We start from the raw sequence: 22,402 nt of genomic DNA on the forward strand, positions 1-22,402 counted from the left end.
ATCAGTGTTGATCGGACCTAAAAAGGAAAAACACTCACACTTGTGATTGTGTTCTACATCCTCTCACGTTCGGTTAGAAGTATAGTTTGGGATATTTCGAGGAAATCCTTACTTAACAAACTCCTTAAAACGCCTTGCTTCGTAGCTACGTTGTGCGTTTTTGTTTTTGATTGTTTGTTTTGGTTTTTGGTTGGTACTGTTTTCTTCAGTCAAGTAGCTTGAACCAGGTAACATACCCTGCTAATATATGCATGAAAACAGCGCATTTCTTGTGCTCCTCGGACACAAAATGGCGATGGCAAAGTATTATGTAGAGACTCAGAGTCAAATATTTAGTAAAATAGCGGTTTATTAATACGTTTTTCTTGCGCAAAAAATTTTGAATATTGCTCTTGGATATTTCATTGAAACACAATCATATTTCATTCTACTACAAACTTAGACGGTTACAAAAAAATGTCCTTTTGGTTAAGGTGAGTTCATTTGGATACTTTGAGACGCTTTGCTCCAACATCTGAAAGAAAAAAAAACCCGGGTACAAACTCCTCTAGTGTACGACTAGGTTAGAAGTTTTGTACTAGTTCACCTAGCCTGATGATTTTTTACCGTGGATAAATGAAGTTATTGTTGTTGTTGTTGTTGAAGGCGCTAGCATTTATAAGTAGCCGTGGTGCAGAGTGGGTCGGAAAGTGGAGATTGAATCAACTAAATTTATTACATACATTGGGGACAACTATGAGAACAGGCACAACTAAACCATCCTGTCACTTCCTTGGTTCGTTGACGATGAAAGTTCACCAACAGCAAGCCAAAACGCCCAACTCCCCCCCCCCCCCCGCAACCAACCCGCCACTCCACCCCTCCATTAAGCGCCTAGCCTTTGATTAAGTGCGTTCGGCTGAAATATGAAATAAACACCTGATTCTCAAGACTCATTCGGGGAGATTTAGTACGAGTTTAACAGTATTACATTGTTATAATAGTCAAAACCGCTCTTGACTTACCAGTAACATAGCAAACTTCCACATTGGCACCGAGAGAGTCTAACACTTCAAGCCATATTTGCTGCTTGGTAGATAGCTTGTCTCCAGGGCCTTTTACTTCCGCGATCTAGAGAAAACAAAAACGAGTTGAAAAAAAACAACGTTCATCTCACACGGCACTAGAGTGAATGAGGTTTTGCCTTGTATTAACGTAAACTTGAGATTGTTGAAGCAAAATGAATTTACTTTAGTTTTTGTTCGGTGAGTTATTGGGATTATTAGGTCCTTTAAAAGCCACTCCTTGTCAATATCATACCACTTGACGCCAACCGATTTACTGAGGCTGCTTTTGTCGGTCTCTTGTATTTAAAGTTTACATATTCAATACCCATGTTTCTATTTGTACATTTGCATCGCTCTTATTGATCTGCCTCCGTTCACATTGATAGTTTTTGTTCAGCATTTCCTGTTATTTTTCGCGCATATCCCTTATTTATTGGTGCTTGTACTGTAACTTAAATTCTCATGATAGAACTTGACTGCTGGCGTCTCCCTTCATGCGTTGTTTTGTCTGTTCATACTTATTACAAACAAATCTGTTCGACTGAGCGTATCAATAGAGAATAGAAAATCATTTTAAATGGACAAGAAGGCAAAGGTCTCCATAGGCGAATCTTTGCTGACGACATTGTTAACATTTTTCCTCATTAGCATACCACTTAACTCATAGAAGCCGTGGCCGTATATATGAACTAAATGCAAAAGTTGAAAGAGTTGATTAAGTTGAGCAATTTGTGCAATTTTCAGCTCTTTGCAAGCAATATTGAAGGAAATATCAACCATCAAAAATTACGAAATCGCTGGGTGGCGAAAAAGTTAATGAGTCATACATTCACTGTCAAAATTCCGAGTTTCTAGAAGAGAATTTTCCGAAACGATTTGGTGTATTGGTCTCAAATTTTCAGAGATTACTGATACTGTTATGCCCTTTCAATATTCAGAGCTTTTATTTTATTTTATGCGTCATCAGATAGTGATAAGCATATGTTAATGAGGCAAAAAGTGTAAACAAAGATTCGCCTATTGGAACGAAGTACACAAAAAGATAAGCGAGGTTAAGATGAGACTCCTTAGAGCTGAGGCGTAAATATCTAACCGTGGTCCAAATATGCAAGATTTTATTTGGGTATTGTGACATGGACGCCTCCAAATTTTATCACATCATACGTCTATCACGACCCCATTGGAACCATGATTTTAAGCTAAGGCCGTAGGTCTTCCGTACTGATTATTTTAAGTATTCCTTTTTCAATCGTTACGTCAGTGAATGGAATTCTCTCCCGTCTAATGTTATCAACAAATCTGGCATTAATGCTTTCAAAGTCTCCCTTTCAAGTTATTTGCCCTCAAAGTTGTATAAATAGTCATACCCTCTCCGAATTATATTTTTATTAATTCTATTTTACGTTATTACTAATATTTTTTTTTTTCTTATCTTATCTTGTGAATAAATTTATGTTATTATCTTTGTAATATTACTAGTCTCAGGGTTTTTTGTGTGCACTATATCTAGAGTAGCCCTAGAATGGGAATTCAGTTTCCCTCTGCTGCTACCCCGCCATCTTTTACTGTACCTTTTTTTATTATTATTATTTTTGTATGGATGGTAAAGCATTATTAAGCTGGAACTTAAAGGCACGATACCCTGTACTCCAGAGTAGTGGAATTCCACACAACTAAGTCAGGTAAGCCTGAGCGGTGATAGCGATAACCTTTGGCGAAACGATCAAATATCCCAGACAAAACTGTACCACCAAGACAACCAACGAGTTGCTACAAAAAAATTGAAAACAATGGCACTATATCAAATGAAATCGCTAGCTTAAGTACACTACAAGGCAGTGACAGCCATTTGATACAAGGGAATTAAGACTGTGAGCAAAATTTTAAACTTTGCATAAATGCTTTAGACCTCAGCTGAAGTCTTGTGCACTTCGGCAGGTGTCGTGTCCAGCGCATAACGTGCTAAGGCTGCGTTATTGTTGAGAGGCCTGGGGCCTGGCCCCCTCCCGGTTCTACGTTTTAAGAAGACTGCCCCTCACACTAGGGGGGGGGGGTTGTACCGTCCCCCCCCCCCTCATCTCCCCAATCTCTTCTGCCGGCGCAGAAGTGAACAAGAGTGCTTTTAGTTTTCAGTTTCATCTGGATTTAAAGTTTTAAATTTTGCTCATAGTTAAAATTACTGGATAGATGAATCTACACAAGTCTAGAGCCTGCAGTGCAACCGTAATTTTTTTGTGCTTTTTTGCAGGCAAAGCATGAAATATTAAAAACACTGGCCCAATTTCAATCCATGTCTATCCTTGCCATCCGTAACAACAGACGACAGGAAACGTTACGAAGGTTTCGATGCCTAAATATAGTTATAAATAACAAAAGTAGGCCACTAAATTCAATTGATAGAAAGACATGTTTTAGCTCTTTAATTAAATAGAGAGGTTACGCATCACGTTTACGTCAAAACGAAAACGCGAATTTGTAACACGCGACCAAGTTTGCTTGTCGCCTACTGTTCATTATTTCTGCACATAAATTAGTAGTTTCACGCAATTTTTCATCCAAAAGAATTGTCTGAGCTGTTTTTAACTGCTCATTTTCTATTTTGAGAAATTCTTAACTTAAACTGACGTATGCCGTTTGCCGTACACGTGAAGCGTTTAAAACTCTCTAATAGCAAACAGCGTGACATAGATTTCCGTGGCCACCATCTTTGATTTTATCACTGAGGAAGATTGGGGAGAGCAGAAACAGTAACCCTTGGGGGTGGGGTAGGGTTTGCCGGTTACGAGAGTAGAACTTCGAATGCACGTACCCGAAGAAAACGCCGGCAATACTATCCGGCTTTTAATTAAACGGGGTAGAATTGGTAAAGCTGAATAAAGCTCGAGAAATGTAAGGTTAATAAACATCGGGCTCATGTGCTGAATACTGACAACAAAGATAGAAGTTTTTTAACCTTTGCTTGTTTTACATCTGTAAAAATGTCCCAGTTAAGGCCCGCACAAACCTTCCCTTCATTTTCATTCCAGCTGTTGGAAAGCATCTCTTGAAGTTTCTATGACAGAAAATTATGAGTTACTCTAGCATTAAATTATCAGAATAAATGTTTCCAAAACAAAATACAATGTCATACTATTGATTTCTAATGACCATCAAACGATGAAGGTTCACGGAACTGCCATTCCTCTAACTCGAGCTCAATCCTCACAGGATTACGAGCAACATGGGAGAAAACAACATTAATTGCATTTATTTGATTGTACCTCGAATGGTGTTTCCTTGATTTCCTCGAATTTCCTGTCGATCGCATCTTTTCGACTGGTGTAAAATGAGTCAAAGCAAATGTCTAAAGGAGAAGCCTAAAGAGGATATAAATAAAACAGTCAATTCAAAAGAAGCACGGATTGACAAACTTGAAAAAAAGATTAAAAAAAAGGATTGCAATTGCTTTTTGAAAACTTGTTGACTTGTTTCGTTATTTAATTAAATGCAATGGGAGAGATATTTGTTTGATACGAAGCTGCGATTTTTTGTCATTTAAAAGTAAATCCCTCACTAACGAGAGTTCGTTAATGATTAAAGACGCGTTACATGCAAATATATTAGGGTCTGTAAGATTCAACGACGTGAAGGCAACGAGAACGTCTAAAATAAACAAAGGGTTTAACGCGCAAAACAACAACTTTGCACGTACATCACCCTTTTTTGTACATTTCTTTGCCGTTTTTGCACGACTGCGACGTGAAAATGACCAGTTTCGTGTTTTAAGGTGAATGTAAACAAGCAACGACGAAATTTTATTTCGCTTTGTGAACTTGAATATGGTCCCTTGGACTTCAAATTCAGGGGATTTCGCGTACATTTGGCAAGCAGCTGCTCGGAAGAGAAGTCACCAATGGTGCCCAACCCTGGCCCCAACCAATACTGATACAATTGAACGAACTAGACGGCCGTGACACAACCCTTTAAGGTGATGTTACATACGACGATTTGCAACGACAATATTTTAGCGCAAAACAACGCTGCAATGTTGAAACAATGTTGTAACCATTCGAAACCATGTTGCAACGCTGTGTTGCGCTAAAAATCGTTGTTGCGAATCGTCTCGTGTAACATCACCTTCAGCAGTCAAGGGAAAGAATGGCTAGGGCTGATTCACGACAGTTTCGCCTACTGGCAAGCTCTCCATAATTAGGGGATGAGTGGTGACATGTCACACGCAAGCGGAAAGGGGAAAGAGAGCCGAGAGCATGGGGTGGGGTAAAACTTTCGCGTTCTCTTAGAACACCGGTCAGAACTCCAGCAAGTGCCAGGGGCCCGTCTCTTGAAAGTCCCGGTAACTTTTCAGGCCCAAAATACTGTTTTATGTTGCCGTGTTTGCTTTCAAAATCAAAGTTTAAATAATTTTGAAAATGATAAAATGAAAGTATCAGTTAACGAAGCAAAATTGACCGGTTTCTGAGATAGAAACTATGCTACTATTGAACAGGTTTTAACTTTAAATGTTGCCTTCGGGCCCGAAAAGTTACCAGGCCTTTCGCGAAACGGGCTCCATGTCCGATTATCGGTCGTTTCGATACCACTTTGTTTTGATACAATTTGATTCAGTCGTGACAGTTTCAATTGTACCTGGAATAGGAATATTCACCTCAAATGTTTTAGTCGTTCACGCGCAAACTATACTTTGAAGTGATCGAAATTGTTGTGCAGGTTCACTGCTTGAGATCATATCGAAACGACTTTGTCATTAGAGAGCTTTAGATTTGAGGACGAGAACGAGTACGAGTACGCGATTTAAATTAAAGTTTTCGTGCGTGTTTTAAAAAAAGACACCCCGGAAAGCTTCATTTTACTTTTTTTTCACCAAAAAAGTTAGCAGGGTTATTTATACTGAAGGTAGTTAAGCCGTCTCCCGATGGCAATATGATAAAACTTCTTACATTTGACAACGTGTTCCCGCCACTACGACATTCTAGCGAAAACTCGTAGTAGAATGACGACGGCTATCACGTTTTCCCGCCAAAATAACCCTGGTTCAAGCGTGAGCAATACTCAGTATTGAGAAAATCTCGTAATCGTAGTCGTCCTCGTCTCATAATCTAAAGCTCTCTATTGAAACGACCGGTTTCCTCATGTCCTATAGAAATCCCTGAATCCTACATTGACCTTCTGGTCGAAGTTGTTTGAATTCAAAGGGGACAGACAGCAAATTGTTGTAGCGCGATTAGCGTTAGCCGGGGATAAATTTTAATCGGGGTTTCTTTTTCTTTTGTTCAAAAGCATTTCTCGGATGATTTTCCGTATTCTTTTTAGAACATCCAATCATAAAAATCCTAGACAAAATGAATTAAACTAAATTTGCTTTTTAAACCTTCATATTTGAATTCAAATTTCGCACTAAACCTGGATTTTTCTTAACACAGCTTTGAACAACCCAGCCCTGAGTATTTTATGCGTTAACGTACCTGAAAGGGGCTCCGAAAAACATCAGGGATCCCACTTGAGAAGATAATATCCCACATGAATAAGCAATAGAGCGAAGAATAGGTGGATCCTTCGCCATGAATTCCTTGGTCAAATCCCTGCTGACGATAATACGACAGTGCATATTCCTCTACTGCACAGAAGGTAGTGGTGCCATGAATGACCTCGCCATCCTGATTAATTTCAGGAGAGATGAAGACACCAAGCTCTGCACATCTTGTTCCTGAGATAGTGATCTACAGTGACCAAAATAGATCAAAGTTGTCTACTAATCGTAAAAAAAGCTGACGTAGCCTGAGAACAGCCGACATCTCGTTACGTCACCACTAGTTTCTCTGCGAAATGACGTATGAAGAATGACCACAGAAATTCCATGCTGAAAATTTTGCTTCAGCCAATCAGGTCATGTTAGTAGCAGCTGCTCGGTAGAGAAATCACCGATAGTGCCTAACCCTGACCCCAAACAATACTGAAACAATTGAAAGAATGACATGTCATTGTTTTCTGCGACCAATCAGGGGAGACCTTACAAGCAGCTCCTACACAACTGAACCAATCAGGAAACCAGTGGTGAAGTCGCGAAGGTTACAGGTCATTTCGCCCCAGCTACTTAGCCCCCTATTTTAGAACGAGGAAAATTACCTTTGAAGAGTGCTTGTCTTGGTTTATGCCTTAAAGAACGAGGAATAGTACATTTGCAGCGCGTTTGTTTTGTATTCTGGCTTATAGAATGAGGAATATTACATATTGAAGCGCGCTATATGACTCGAAAATGGGGGGCTAAGTAACCGGGGCGACATGACCGGTTACCGCTGCGAAATGTCGGCTGTTTTCTCAGGTTAAAGCTGACAATGACCTGTGTATAAGCAGAAATTCCAGCTTGAGTTGTTTCGCAATAATCCTATGGAGCAGCTCAGCACTTTTGCAAATTAAAAGGAGCATTTGCCTGAAGTCTTTTTCTAGTGTTGCAGTGATGTTAATAGTAATTATAATCACTGATGGTTAACAGCGTCATTCTATGTAGATGCTTGCTACCCTAGCACGAAACTGCATTGTTATGGCTCAGTCAATTCCAAGCAAACACTGATCCTGGTCATATCATAAAAACTTTATTGAGCAAGATTGTTAAGACAGGATTTCTGGATATTGGCCTGGTTCAATTTTTGCGCTTTTATTGACCTTGTCTGTATGTAGTAATATTCTCTTAATGAGCCGAGGTGCCACTAAAATGGTCTAGAAGTGTGTGCAAACAATTGGCGGTTTCTCGTTGTTTCCACCCCATTCTCCTCACCTCTTTGCCCTCCACGTGTCCGCTCGACAAACAAAACTGCCAGCCATTAAGGCTATCTATAATTTCTCTACGTTTTCTAAGGAAGTGCAAAAAAAAATGTGTTTGACTACTGCCTTACACTTTTGGACGGGTTGGGTTCTTTCAAGTCCAAATCTGCAAAATCCTCGCTCTTTTTCTTCTTTCCCTTTTGAAATGCTGGTGATGATATGATGCGCTTGGCTCTCTGAATCAGTGCCAGACGGCGTCCAAACCGCACGTGTGGGTCTGACAGACCTTGCCTTATTACCTCCATAGCCTAATAAGAAAAATAAGTTCTTACAGTCATCACGTCATCTTTTAATTGGAGTTCCTTTCTTCCTGATAAAACAATGTAATATCAAAAACAACTTGACAAACTTGTTAACAGTTCACAATTAGTATAAAAAGTGTAGATGTACAGAACAGTAATTCCGTGCAATAAACTCATAATTTCACCTTAGTTAGCCTGCCTAGCTGCCAGGATAAGCGGGCGAGTGTTCTTTATCTTCTTACGCCGGAGCCGTAAGAAGATAATTTGAGAGCCTCACAGTTCCGCTGCTCACGAAACTCCCTTGCTGCTTTCTTGTTAGCTTTGGTTGGTGGCGCTACCAAGAAAATACCCCAGAATCCCACCAGCTATGCAGGCTACACTTTACCAATTCTAAACCTTGAACTGGCTCAAATATTATAAAACATCTCTTAATTCACTTGCAGACTCTTTAAACATTACAAGACATATGAAAGACTGCATAGTGACAATAACACTGCAGATCAGAAAACAGGAGAAAATCAGTCGACAGCAAACTAATCGCTGTTGCTGCTTGCCATTCAGGTATTTTTCTCGAGATAAAAGAAACACACCAATGAATTATCATATAGATTTAGCAAAAGCCAAAAGCAAAGCTCTCATGGGATCTTTTAAGAAACGTCTTTCAGAAAGAATTCAAGTTTTGCCATAAACAATAAGCAAACTGAATTCTTGCTGAAGAAAGGGACCTGAGCCTGCAATCCATTGAAAACAATACTCTGGTCAGCAGAAAACTTTTAAAAAATGTCACCTCAATGAGTTACTGATGAGTTATACATCTGAGCCTATGATACAGTCATGTGACACTGATCAGCAGATACCCTATTTTGACAGCTGTCAATTGACTATAACATGGATGTCCAATATCATTTTCAAAGCAGATTGCTTTGGACTTATAGCTAGTGTGACATTTCACATCCGCTAACATGAAGGAGCGGAGGAATGTACAGACGATTTTGTCAAACCAAAATTTCTTGGATACATTTAATATAACCAAATTTTGTTACCTATGGTGCTCTGTTGCATGGGCGAGAGCGCCACTGTTTAATTTCTGATTAACCTGGCCAGTTTGGAAGTGCAACAGAAAGATAGAACATTTCTTACACTAAAATCCGCGACAAAATTGTTGAGACATTGTGCTCAAATAGGGTAACTACAGAGAACAAAAGAATCCACACCCCTCCCCCCTCTAGACTATTCAATGTTCGGGTGTTTGTTGCTTTCTATAGGTAGCTTGAACAGCGGCACAACATTGCATGGAGGGGATGGAGGAGGAAAAGCTTTATTTTCCCCTATGGAAGTCAGTAAAATGTCAGAAATCCCCTTTAGGGTAAGTGTCTCAACCATTTTGTTGCAGATTGCAGCTACTCTTTGTACCTTTTCAGGTCTTTTAAGGTGCTGATGTAAATTTAATGCCAGTCTATCATACCAGCGCCCTCGGGAATCAAAGCAAAAAACATCTTGCTCAAGCAACTTTTCTAACTGATTTACAGCAGCATCATACTGCCGCCATTTTTGGAACACTTCTACTCCAAAATAGCACATCTTAGTGACAGCCCACTCAGCAGAGAAGCATCGCAAGTGCTCTGGAAGAAAAACAGCTTGGAGAGTTGCTTCTTCTTTGAGACTGGTCAAAATATCGTCAAATTTTTTGGATGCTTCAGGATAGTAGGTGAAGGCTTTATCAAAACTGTTACTCTCCAGAGCCATAAACATCTCATGTTTCTGTTGGTAAGCTTCGGTGAATGCCATGAGGTTCTCACGGGAATGAAACACTGGTGTTGGCCTGTCAATCACATATGATGGATACAGAACTTTTCCAATGTTAGCAAGAAAAAGTGTTGACCTAAAAGTGAGATGCAAGAATAAGTAGGATGTTTCTACAATTTAAAAGTACAGCTTTAAATCTAATCAACAATGACAATTGTATATGCTTCCAAAGATGTAAGGCTGCTAAGTATATGCCTCTCCTGTCTAGCGCCTTCAGTGATAAGCATGGTCATACTTGTGTCTCACACTGATTTCGCTTGACAGACTAAGAAAAAATAGAGACTGCTCATAATCTACAGATTTGAAACAATCTAGGCTACCGTATGACCTGTAACATATTGCCACTCATAAGCCCTGTTAATATACATCTTTGTAAGGGGTTTTGGGAGGGCTCATAAACAGAGGAGAGGGGTTATATCCGAGGTGGCTTACATGATCAAAATGAGTCTTGCATTTTCTAATTTTTAATTAACCTTTGAAATGTCATAATAATTCCGACTTATTGTCTGGGGCTTATAAGTGGGAGAGCTTATAAGCAGCAGTAACAAATTGTTTATGGCATACTCGCACTATAATAGAAAACTCTTGTGCCCATGCATACTTAAACCAGGCCAGATACAAGGGCTGCTTTTCACACACAAGAATGTAGCCTCAGCCGCCTGGGCACACTTGTTACCTACCGGATGCCCTGACTGCCATGTTTGTACCTCACAGTACATGTACAGTCAAAGCTCTTGTAACCAACCACCTCTGAAATAGAACTGGTTGCTTACAAGAATGAGCTCTCATAAGCGAATGCATGGTAAAACAATAGAGGGTGGTTGTTTTTGAGAGCTTCAAAACCTCATTAATAATTCATAAAGAAAAAACAAAAGAAATTAATGTTTAATGAGTGTCTTTATATCTGATGTAGACAAGGCAGCGTGCAGCGTGCAGTTTAAACTGTTGATTTGTATGAATAATACTCTGCGTAGTCGCTGAGTGGCACATGAGAGCTTGAAAACAAAGGAAAAGTCCAGTTGAGTGACCCCAAAAGTGGTCTCCACCACTTACGACAGCATTGCATTAAAGAGTCAAAGTTCAAATGAGGTTTCACAAAGGTGGTCATAACTAAAATTATAGTACAGAAAAATGGTACAGAAAACATGCGGAATTGTTCAAATTAGTGTTAAAAACACGAAATTTGGCAAAGGGATAGAGGTCAATACCCTGAGTAAATCTGGATAGGACTTCATGCCCCAAAACTATACGCTTCGAGTTTTATAGCCATAGAAGTAATTATCTTTAAAGTTAAAGCACGGGTCTGAAATTTATATGTGTAAGAGTGATAAAGTAAAGTATAGTGCACAGTACTACTCATAGAACCACACCCTCTGAGGGATACTTCCTCAGTAATAGATGAGAAATACATTATAATAAAAATACATTAATTATGACTGTTCAAGCTTGTATATACTTTTACTCTTGTATATGGGCAAGTAAGGCAAGCTGTTTGTAGCGAAATTCAATCAAAAGTCTAAAATTTATTCAATCCAATCATTTTAGCCTAATGCCATTATTTTAATCTTTCAAATAAATTGTTTAAAGAATATAAATAGGCATTAAATTTAATGTTTATCAGTTCAATTTAATCAAGACCAAATATTCATTCCATCCAATCATTGAAATATCCATTCAATCCATCTGAAAACACGTTCAGTCCTCGACGCATTTCATTTAATCTTCCTGGGGCGAGTGCAGCTAATGCAGAAAAGTCACATAAGGAAGACAAAGCACGCCATTTTGCCCGCCATTACAAGCATACAGGTACGTGTCGAGTGTTGTTTTATATTATTTTGGGGATAAATTTTCACTTAATTTCAGTTTTATTCAGTGAAAAGGAGTATTAAACGCTTCTATAAACTCCATGAGTAGTTTTAGATGATCATATTTCATCGTAATATGTTATATTTACATACCTTCAGCTTGTTAACATGGATGAAAATCAAGACCTCAGTCAAAGCAATGTGGAGCACACTGCTCGAATGCTTGAAGAGGCATCAAGGATCCTTCGAGAATCCCCGAGGAGTTTAACGACAGCCTCACCACCTGTGAATAATGGTAATCAACGTTTCTGAAGTATTAATTTTGGCCGGGGAGAGGCATGAAAAGGGCTAGCCAAAGCACTGGAGTTTTAAGAAGGCTAAGTCATTCTCAAAGAATGAGACCACTGCCATACGAAAACGGGCAAGTATAAGCATGGGTCAGGTCTCTGCCCAGGAAACAGCAGCAAACCAAGGACAAGGGAGACAAAGAGGTTGTGGAGTTTGCCATTTTGAAGTCTGCAGAGGACAAGCAAGAGAACATGAAATGGGACTCAGTAATAGCAAATGGAATGCTATTATTAAATGAAAATGATAATGAAGAGGTAATAAGGCAATCTATAATTAAAGAGTCCCTTTCAAACAAGTTTCCAGTGACTGGGTCAAATGATTTCGAGTTTGTGAAAGTAAGGCAAAGAAAATTGCTCCCACGGAACAAGGTCCATGAACTGAGTACAGTTTTGCAGTTGTAAAGAAAATGGAAGGTCAAGGTCTTCTGTATGTAAGAATTAAGCAAGGATATGAATTCTTGTATGAAGAGGATCATGACTGCCCACAGTGATCATGGTTTGGAAACTTCCGATTTAGAAAAGGCAGGAGAAAATAACAATCATACTGTGAGTATTAGTCCTGCACATTCCACCAACCATATAATGTTTTCACTGAAGATGGGGAAGATAAACAGCCCGAATTTCCTCATTTGTAGATACTTTGCTCCAGCCTATCGCACAAAAACAACAATCCTACATTAAGGATACTACTGATTTTACAAATTTTACAAAAAAAAAACAAAGATAGGCCAGGATGCCATTTTAGTATCAATGGATGCTACTAGCTTATAAATGAACATACAGTACCACAAGATCGAAGAGGGAACAGAATAATACACAAAGCATACGAGTTGTTTCAAAATAATGAACCTCCGATCCCCACACACTACCTAAGGGAAATGCAACAGAAAACTCATTTGAGTTCAATGGAAACAATTATTATCTCCAAACCCATGGGGTTGCAATGGGCACAAAAACAGCAGTGTCTTTTGCAAATATCTACATGGCGCAGATTGAAACAAAACAAGCAATTCACAGAGAAATCCATCTCGTTCATCAAAACTCACTATAAGCTGACTAAAACCTTTCAATGTACACACTTTGCCTCGTGCTACCCTCTGGGGATAAAAAGAGGCTTCATTAAAGGCTGAGCAATAAGATTGCTAAGAACAAACTCTTCGCAAACGATATTTGATGAGTGCCTTGCGAACTTTAAACAATGCCTTGAAGCACGAGGGTATCCTAGACAAGATATAGAAAGGCCATTGTCAGAGGTAAACTTTGACCAAAGACAATTGAGCCTAAAACAAAAGCAAAAAAGTAAAGAGAGACTATTGCCTTTCGTTACAACATATCACCCAGCCGTACAAGATCTTAAAAAGACATTGATGGCAAACTGAAGTCTAATAGAAAATCAGCCTCCACCGGAAACAATTTTTAAAAGACCTCTGATCATATCCTACAAAAGAGGTAAATCTCTGAAAGACATGCTTGTAAGAGCAATAATGTAACTTGAAGGCATTTGATAATGTGACGCAACCACAAAAACCACATTGGGAGTCCATGCAGGTCTGTCTTTGACTTCCTTTCAACAAAGAAATGTGATTCCGTAACAATGCCAGTACATTCGTAAATACGCCTGCAAGTGAGTTTAAGGCAATTATGTCCAATGGTTGGATTTCACCTGGCTCTTGCAATGTTTGAATCAAAGAAATATCTTGGTCTACTACTTCAGCAAGCACCTCTGCATCTAGGTTTTGCTCTTCAACATCCTGCAAGACAGGGAAGATCACTTTCCAAATCAAAAGCATCAACATCCGCCATAGTTGCCAGTTATGAGTTCTGGCCCTCTTCTCCTAGTCGGCTCGGGTTGGCCACGCTCGCCCCAAGAATATTAAATGAAATACCTGGAGGATTGAACTAGTTTTCGGATGGATTGAATGAATATTTCAGTGATTGGATTGGATAAAATAATATTTAGTCATTATTAAATTGAACTGATAAACATAGCATCTTTAAACATATTTCAGTGTAATGGATTCCACCATGTAGTTTGAATGCTAAGTCCAAGTATTCTGGTTATTTCAGTATGAATGAGCGTCATGTGGTTTTTGAAATGTGTTACTGGTGGAATTAAATAATATTATCCGATATTACAGTAACTGGAGCTATTATCCACCATTATCGTGTCACTGAATAACACTTTCTTCATTGGCTGTAAGAGACTTGTTAGTGAATAATATTAATGGTTCAGATAGCCTAAAATAAGCTGGATTCTGATTGGCTCTAACACTCGATAACAAGCAATAACCACTAACTCCAATAATGTGTAATCTAGCCACCCGAGAAATTTTGATAAAACATGACTGTACGCCCATTCATCCATCCACGCAACAGGTATACCAATGTATACCAGTATATTTAATAACTCAATCAACAGGTTTGGTAACCCAAATGCAACATGCGGTTATTTGGGCATAGCCACCCCCATCTTGTGAAGCAGAGAGAACTAAAGAGTCAATAAAGCAAAAAAGGAGAGCGCAAATTGTTTCTGTATATCCTTGCTGTCTAAAGTATTATATATGCATAGATTAATTGTCATGTCCACAAATTGGAATATAGAGAAAGAGAAAGACAGAAAAAAGAGAAAAAATAGACGACAGGCCAGCAAAGATCAATGAGAAAAAGAGCGACGGAGAACTAGAGTAAGAGATAAGGAGCCAATTTTTGTTGGAAGAGCAAACATTAATTTGTAGCGGCGGGGAGAAAATGACAAATACTAGCGGCCAGCCAGGAAAAAATGAGCAGCAGTGAGAAAAAAGTGAAAAAGAATATGTACAATATTTCTTCCACAAAATTCAAATTTTCAAATCATTTTTGTTTCCCACTCTGCAATGCCCATAATGTTCTTTACTCCTGCAATAGCAGCTGTCCCGGGTGCAGTCACTCTGGCATGTGGGTTAGGATGATAGCTCCATAGGACACAACAATAGCTCGTTCCAGGAAGGATTTGTCTGCCCACAATCTCGTTCCACAGACAATCCCGTCTCTTCCTTTGATCAACACAACTCCAACATTCCACTAGCCCCTGTTAAGCTCATCACCCTGTATTAGAACAATGTCTCCTTGCTCAATGGATGGTCCACCTTTGTTGTGGTTGAGGTTATGCCTTTCTCTCAAGCTCTTGATGTACTCCCTTGTCTATTGGGACCATAGCACACCTTTGCAATGCCACAGGTATCTTGCATGTTTCCTGTGATCCTTGTCTTCAACTGAATCAATATCTTCCTCGGGTAACAGGTTGGGCTGACCAAAACATACATATCACGTTCTGAGGTGTCACCAAAGGCAGTTGTATATCTTCTTCAACATAATAATAAAGGACGGCTATTGAGAGCAACTTCAGTGTCTAGAATAACTTCTTCGAGTTCTGACCAGGTAAGATTAGCTCCTCCAATCAATTTGTATAAGGCCTGTTTTACCAGCCCCACTAGCCTATCAAACTGACCACCTGACCAAGAGGCTCGACTGAGGTTAAACTGCCAGGTGATATGATTATTTCTGGACAGGTAGTCATGCATCCTCTCATTCTTCATAATGCCTCATAACCATCTCGCAGCGGCTACGAAGCCTCTACCATTGTCAGAGTACACCTTTTGGGGCCTCCCCCTTCTTGGTTTGAATCGCTTGAAACTCCTGATAAACCCCTTTGTCATTTCATCCCTCAAAAACTCAAGGTGAATGGGTCCGGTCAGACTACATGCAAACAGCAGGATGTAGGTGTTTCCCGTTTTTCTCTTGGAACTGGTCTTGTATGAAATTGGACCAGCATAGTCCACATCCACGACTTGGAAGGGGACTGAGCTGGTGGTGCGTTCAACTGGCAGGTTTCCTGGCGGTGGGTTTTGAAAGGCTGCAGCCTGAAACCTTTTACATCCAAAACAACCACAAATTACCTTCTTTGTTAAACGTCTCAGGCAAGATATCCAGTAATCGCATATGATGTAGGTCATGGTGAGGCCCACTCCCCCATGTAATGTCAACACATGAGCATCTTGTATTAACTTCTCTGATGACCCTGCATTTGGTGGCTGGTAAACTGGATAGCTTCCTTGTATTCTTTACCGAGATTCATTCATCCCTTCACTGTTCTTCTGTAAATTTAGGCTCAACTGGTCCTACTTGAACTTTTCTGTCCACATGTTACTTTCTTGCGCTCTTTTCACCCACCCATAGACTGCCTTGTCTGTCTCACATTGTCTTCCAGGTCTCATCTATATCATCCTTGGCCTCTACAATGGTGCCAAGGACTTCCTTAGTCAATTCAGCTGCTGCCTCAGTTTCCTTGATTCGCCCAGTTAGAATTTCTGCTGGCCAGCTTTCAGGGTCTGCGAACCATTCAGGTCCTTTCAAACATAAGTTGGCAACTTGGCTCCGTCACAGCCTCTGTTCCCTACATCTGCGGGGTTCTGGTCAGTGCTCACATGTCTTCATAGGTAATGTAGTCCTTTTCCTTTATCTTGCTTACTCTGTTAGCAACAAACTGCTTGTAGATACTGCCTCCTCCAACCATCCACAAACTGTTCTTATGGGCTGGTCTAAAAGAGCGTCTTTCACGTTTGCTACGAGATTTGAGGCCATGTGTTCCATCACCAGTTCTAGTCTTGGTATAATTAACCCCTTTTTTGCCACACAGGACTTTGCAGCAAGTAAACCTTGGTTTGTCCCCGGTGGATGAAACTCGAAACTTGAGCCAGAAAAACCGGATGCTCTCGCAGGTTACAAACCTGTTGGTTTTGTAAAACCGCAATACTGCAACTTAAAATAAAAATTCCCGCAAAACGGCACCAAAAATCGAGCAAAGCCGCATCACCTCAAACCTGTACAACTTCTCCCTTTCAAGATGGCTTTGGCATGTTTGTATCCCTCCACATTGTAAGGTGGACCATCAACAACAGAAGGAATCTTTGTAATAAGCAGCTCTTTCAAATAAGAAAATTTTGCTACTTGGGTAATTGCAGCCTTATCAATTTCGGTTTCAAACTGGTTCCAGAAGCGTAGCCAATCCAAATGGGTACCTTGAAACTTTGTGATGGTTAAAGGGTAATTTTTCACTGCTTTCCTTTGCAGACTTGTTCTATCCTCCTCAAGTTTCTTCTCAAATTCTCTCTTAATCTCCATCTTTGCTTCTTCTGATTTGAGCTCTTCTTCTTCTCTGTTTCTCCTTTTCGACTTTTTCTTCTTCTCATTTCCCTTCCGGTAAGGCCTCTTCACGCAGACTGTTTACCGTTCCACTCACATCCTCTGTGATTTGTTCATATTCTGCGACTTGCTTTTCTATCTCCAGACTCCATTTAAGCATGTCATCAGGTTGATCTCCTTTTTCTATTTCAGCACTTGAATTTCAACCATCTGTTCGTGAACGCTATCAATCTGTTGCTCCAGGGCTTTTTGCAATCACTCTGCCGCCTTCAACTCGTTCTTTTCTTGGATTCTGGGTGAGTCAATCATCTCGCGTAAATTTCAACAGGCATAATTTAAAGTCAATCTTTTCTAAAGCTTGTTCAAGCTCCGTCATGTCGTTTACAAACGTGGTCTGTTCGCTGCACTGTATTCTTCACAAGAAACTGAACTCCAGGTTACGATTTCCTTGAGAGTCGGTCCAGGGAGGGTTAATTGCCACTTTTTGTCCGGCATCGGTAACACCGACAAAAAGAACTAACAATTGGTTGAATTGAAACAGTTTTAATCTCGCTTGCTCACACCCTGATCTTAGTTCCCTTATGATTACAAAACCATGCATTCTTTTTTAACTACCGTAAAATTCCCAAAATAAGCCCCGGGGCTTATATTTTTCAAAGGCCCTTTTTGAGGGGCTTCTTTTTGGAGGGGCCTATATTCGGAGGGGCTTATGTACGGGGGGAAATTTGCGTTTCAAAATCGATTGGGCTAGCTTGTAGTGGCAAGGAAATTTACCATTTTTGCTTTGTTTTACTTTGTATTAGAGGGCAAATTCCAAGTACAAGCCCACCGGGGGGCTTATATACGGAGGGTTTTTTGCATTACGATTTTGGGGGGGCTTATTTTCAGAATTTTGTGGTATATCAAAGGTCCAATTGTTTAAAGTTCAAAAACTAATCCTACATAAATCTGTCAACATCAGAAGGTAAGTTACAACATGTAACTAAAGTCACAACACTCATCACTGAAGGACGGCTGGGCATCGTCGACGTAAGAGTTTTTGGCAACAATCGCTGCAATCCCCAGGTTAAAACCTTAGGCATTGTCCATGACTGTACAACTGAAAGTATTCAATAATGGGCGTGACATCATTTTAAGATATATAGATTGCATTGAAATATTATTGACAAGATGGAGTAACAGAAAAATGACATGTGCGCGCATTTTTGGTACCCAATTGTACACTATCAGTAATACCAATGTAACATCTTTTCTCTGTAAGTATCCACCAAAGGCATGGTTCTATCCATAAAAATAAACAACACAATGTAGCTAACCACAGTGACATTTTGAATCTTGTGACTCCATCATAAAAATGCTCTTTTTCTGACCTTTTTGATACAATAAATTCCATAGCTGTATAACTGGAAGTACTTAAAAAGGGGTGTGGTTTTATCTAGAATTATTTGTAGCATTAACTTTTACCCATAAAATTAATATGCAAGAGTTAAATAATGTACAAGCTTAAACAGTGCAGGCATTTACGTATTTTTATCATAATGTATTGTAACTCTGGAAGTTTCCCTCAAAGGGTGTGTTTCTATGAGTAGTACTATGCACTTTACTGTACTAAATCACTCTTACAAATTTCTGACCCGTGCTTTAACTTCAAGACTGTTTTTTTTGTGTGTTCTAAAGATAAAGAAATCCATGGCTATAAAACTGGAGGTATGCATTTTGGGGTATGACTCCCTATCTAGAATTGCTCAGGGTATTGACCCCTATACCTCTGCCAAATTTTGTGCTTTTAACACTAATTTGAACAATGTTGCATAATTTTTCTGTACTACTAGAGCTGGTCGCTTACAAGAGTGGTCGCAAGGAGAGCGTCAACTGACAGTGTGTACATAATTTTTTCAAGTATTGTGTGGCCAATGGTATTTAAGGTGGCTCTGGCTCTCTCCATTTTTGTTTTAAAAGTTTGCCAAGGCTAGTGTTAGCCCCCCTCCTCACCAAAACCCCCAGGAAGGGACTCACCTAGCTACCCCTTGGAGAGTTAGAGCAAAGAGGTGACAATAATAAATTATTATGACTCCACTTTACAGTGTGACTACTGTAACAGGCACCACTTAACTCACCAGTTGTCAGCACTATCAAGCCATTTACCCTTTATAAAATGCCCTACTTAATACATAAAGCTTAGTTTGATTTTACTTGCAGCTTACAGTTGCTGAGCTTGTCCATTGTTTGTGCCAGAATCCTCCTCATCCGGGATGACATTCATGGTAAATAACAACAGAATTCGGCAAAACACATCTTTGGGAAAAGCTGTCAGTCGGACACAAGACCCAAGGGCCTGCTTTGCACTATCAGAACAAAACTAAAACTGCATTAAAAAGTCAGTGGGCACACACTTAGCGTTTATCCTCTATTATGCTCCTTGGGGGGGGGAGGTTATTTATTTCATGCACCTTTGAGGGGAGGCTTAATGTAATAGAGAGGGGGGTTAAACTAAAAGCTAAAAACTATCAGGCACATGAAGTTAAAGGTCATGCATCCAAAGATCAAAAACAAATGCCAGCTTTCAGCATGTGATTAATTAATAGAGTCTATCATTTAAGAAAACGCGGGGAAGGGGATGGGAGAAGAGAGAGGGAAGAAGAGGTGGTGATTATTACTTTCTTCACCCGACAAAGTAGACTTGCTACATGTCGACCTGTCATAAATTCTTAAAAGTGAGTGAGACGAGCTTCAAAGCATGAGGTCGTACAGCGACCGAGCAATTCAGCGACGAAGTATCGAGGTCAACTTGTTTCGCCTGAATGTATTTGAATCATAATTATTATAAATTCATGAGGGAAAAAATGATTGACATATGCTGTATCGGGAATGGAATTAAAATTAATCTCACTTACTGGTAAATTGTCATGACGTCACCGGTAGAATTTTCAATCAGTGAATTTTGCGCCAAACAGTTACGAATCTCCTTTAAAATGGGATAACCAAAGGAAAAAAATATATAAAGACTTTTAAAAAGTCTACAGACAAAGTGGAGGAGTGGACTTATTTGAGAGGCGAGGAAGGCTCAAAAAGTGCAATGAATTCTTACCGTTTTAAAACAACACCTTTAAAGCTCCCAAAGAGAGTTTTCTGGTTCTCAGCATGGCTAACTATCGTTTCTATTGTGTCTTCCTTGGTGCTAGCTGTCTTCTGTCCAGGAGATTTGGTACAAAGGTGAAGGGATTTAACCAAAAGTTTTAACTCTGGTGCAGCTATCAGCTTCAATACCTCTCTAAGATCTGTGAGTTCATGTTCATCTTCTAAAAATCCTGAGCAGAAATGACATTTGAAAATTAAGAACATTAATTTTTGTAACTAAAAGGTGTGATACAGCCAAACCCTTCTTTACCAACACCCACCTAACCCTTTAAGCCCCAATATCCATGTACATATTCTCCAAACTAACCTCCGTACATTTCTTTAAAGAATGTGTTGAGAGAATTTTATAAAAGATCAATGCATTTCCACTTTGGTGATCATTTCATCAATTCTCATAACCATATCTCTTGAAATTGTATGGATATAATTAAGAGAAAATTGATGTTGGTCACCATTGGGACTTAAAGGGTTAATATGGACACCTCATTATTAAGGACTGTTCAGTTTCTTTTGTTCCTGGGGAAGAAAGTCCTTACATTTTCTCTAAATTCAACCTGCCTAAATACAGCTACCACATTAATACGGACACTATCAATGGCCCCTCAGTGACCGTACTAACGGAGTTTGACTGTATATAAAAGGCAGGAATGACACTAGATTTTGCTTCAGAGCTTACTAGAAAAATAATTAAATTATTTACCTTTTTGAGTGAGGGTATCAAGGATTGGTTTAAGATTCTTACAAATCTTTGGGTATTCTAGTTTGACACATCTAAACCAGCCATGTTTACGTTGAAAAAGGCGAATATACAACTTCTGTTCATCCGCAGACATACCATTGAAGGTATCAATAATGTAATTGTCTTGCTCATTAAACAATAGTTTGTCATCCTCATTAGACAACACACTTGTCAAAACCAACTTAAAATTAGCCAAATAATATGGCTCATAGTCTTTGTTATCTTCATCGGTGTTTTCTGTGTTTTGCACTGTAGAGTTTTTTTCACCTTCTCTACTTAAGCTTGAGTCTGTTTGAAGTTTCAGATCTTCTGAAGTGCTTGTATCTGCTTGTTCATTTGTAGGCAAATCTTTGCTGGCATCAGAAAATTTTTTATTTGTTGAAAGTGTCATGTCCTCTGTGTGATGGTTTTGTGCTGCAGGGGAATCCCCTTTAGTCATATTATTACATAGTCCAATGTGGTCGCAGTCATTCAAGACAGCACTGCTGTGCTCATTTCTGTCTTTTGTCTTTGACTCAATTCTAGCCAAAGAGGCAACAAGACTTAAATCTGAACTGTCAGAGACTTTTAAGGGAACGATCCCATTCTTATTGTTAGTCTCTGTAACATTATGTTTGTAACCTTTCAGTAAATTCCATCCATTAGAACTTCCTGCTTTGCAGTTTGATTTACTTTTTGTCTCTTCCACATGACCATTGACTCCATTGTTGGTATGTAATTCACAGTTGCTGTCCAAATGTTGGTTTATCTTTGACAAGAAAACAGCCTTACAGCACATTGGACAAGGTACGGTGTTTGGTTGGTGGGGTTTGTTAAGCCATGCTGTTATGCCCTTCTTTGACTTCTTATGGCGTCTTTCGTCGGGTGAAGCAAGTTTAACTGATTCGGGTAGTTTCTCAAAAGAGTTACATGTAACCTTATTTTCATCTGTAAAAGGAGAATTTTGATCAACTTTTCGTAAATCTTGTTCTGATTGAACAGCAATATCGGCCGAAGAGTGATCGTCTCTTTCTGTATCAGTTATAAAGTTAACGCTAAGTGTATCTTGTCTATCTGCAATTTCTTTCTTTCGTTTACGTGAAAGAGACAATCTAGATCTCCTTGTTCCATCAATCGTGCGATCCATTGGCAGTCAATCCAGAGATTTTGCACCAGCTCTGCGTTAAGCGCGATGGCTAACTGGATGATTCCTGCTGGATCACCACAACAACTTTGCACAGGAACAAAATCCAGCTGGAACATCAGCAGCATCTTAACATGTTACATCAAATGATTTCAA

At 39.4% G+C, this 22,402-nt stretch overlaps 1 protein-coding gene across 1 annotated transcript; it reads right to left on the reverse strand.

Moving 5' to 3' along the window:
* Window positions 1–331: 331 nt before the first annotated feature.
* LOC140938661 (fanconi-associated nuclease 1-like) lies at window positions 332–22,339 on the reverse strand. The gene is made up of 11 exons (XM_073388158.1): window positions 21,085–22,339; window positions 20,335–20,554; window positions 19,451–19,591; window positions 9,521–9,989; window positions 7,937–8,113; window positions 6,509–6,763; window positions 4,307–4,402; window positions 4,000–4,098; window positions 2,688–2,816; window positions 1,005–1,110; window positions 332–514 (listed from the first exon to the last, which is right to left on the reverse strand). The coding sequence occupies exons 1-11, from the start codon at window positions 22,247–22,249 to the stop codon at window positions 480–482; spliced, it is 2,892 nt and encodes a 963-aa protein (XP_073244259.1). The 5' UTR covers window positions 22,250–22,339; the 3' UTR covers window positions 332–479.
* Window positions 22,340–22,402: the final 63 nt, after the last annotated feature.

Source organism: Porites lutea, chromosome 5 (assembly GCF_958299795.1).
Source record: "Porites lutea chromosome 5, jaPorLute2.1, whole genome shotgun sequence".
Classification (NCBI taxonomy): domain Eukaryota; kingdom Metazoa; phylum Cnidaria; class Anthozoa; order Scleractinia; family Poritidae; genus Porites; species Porites lutea.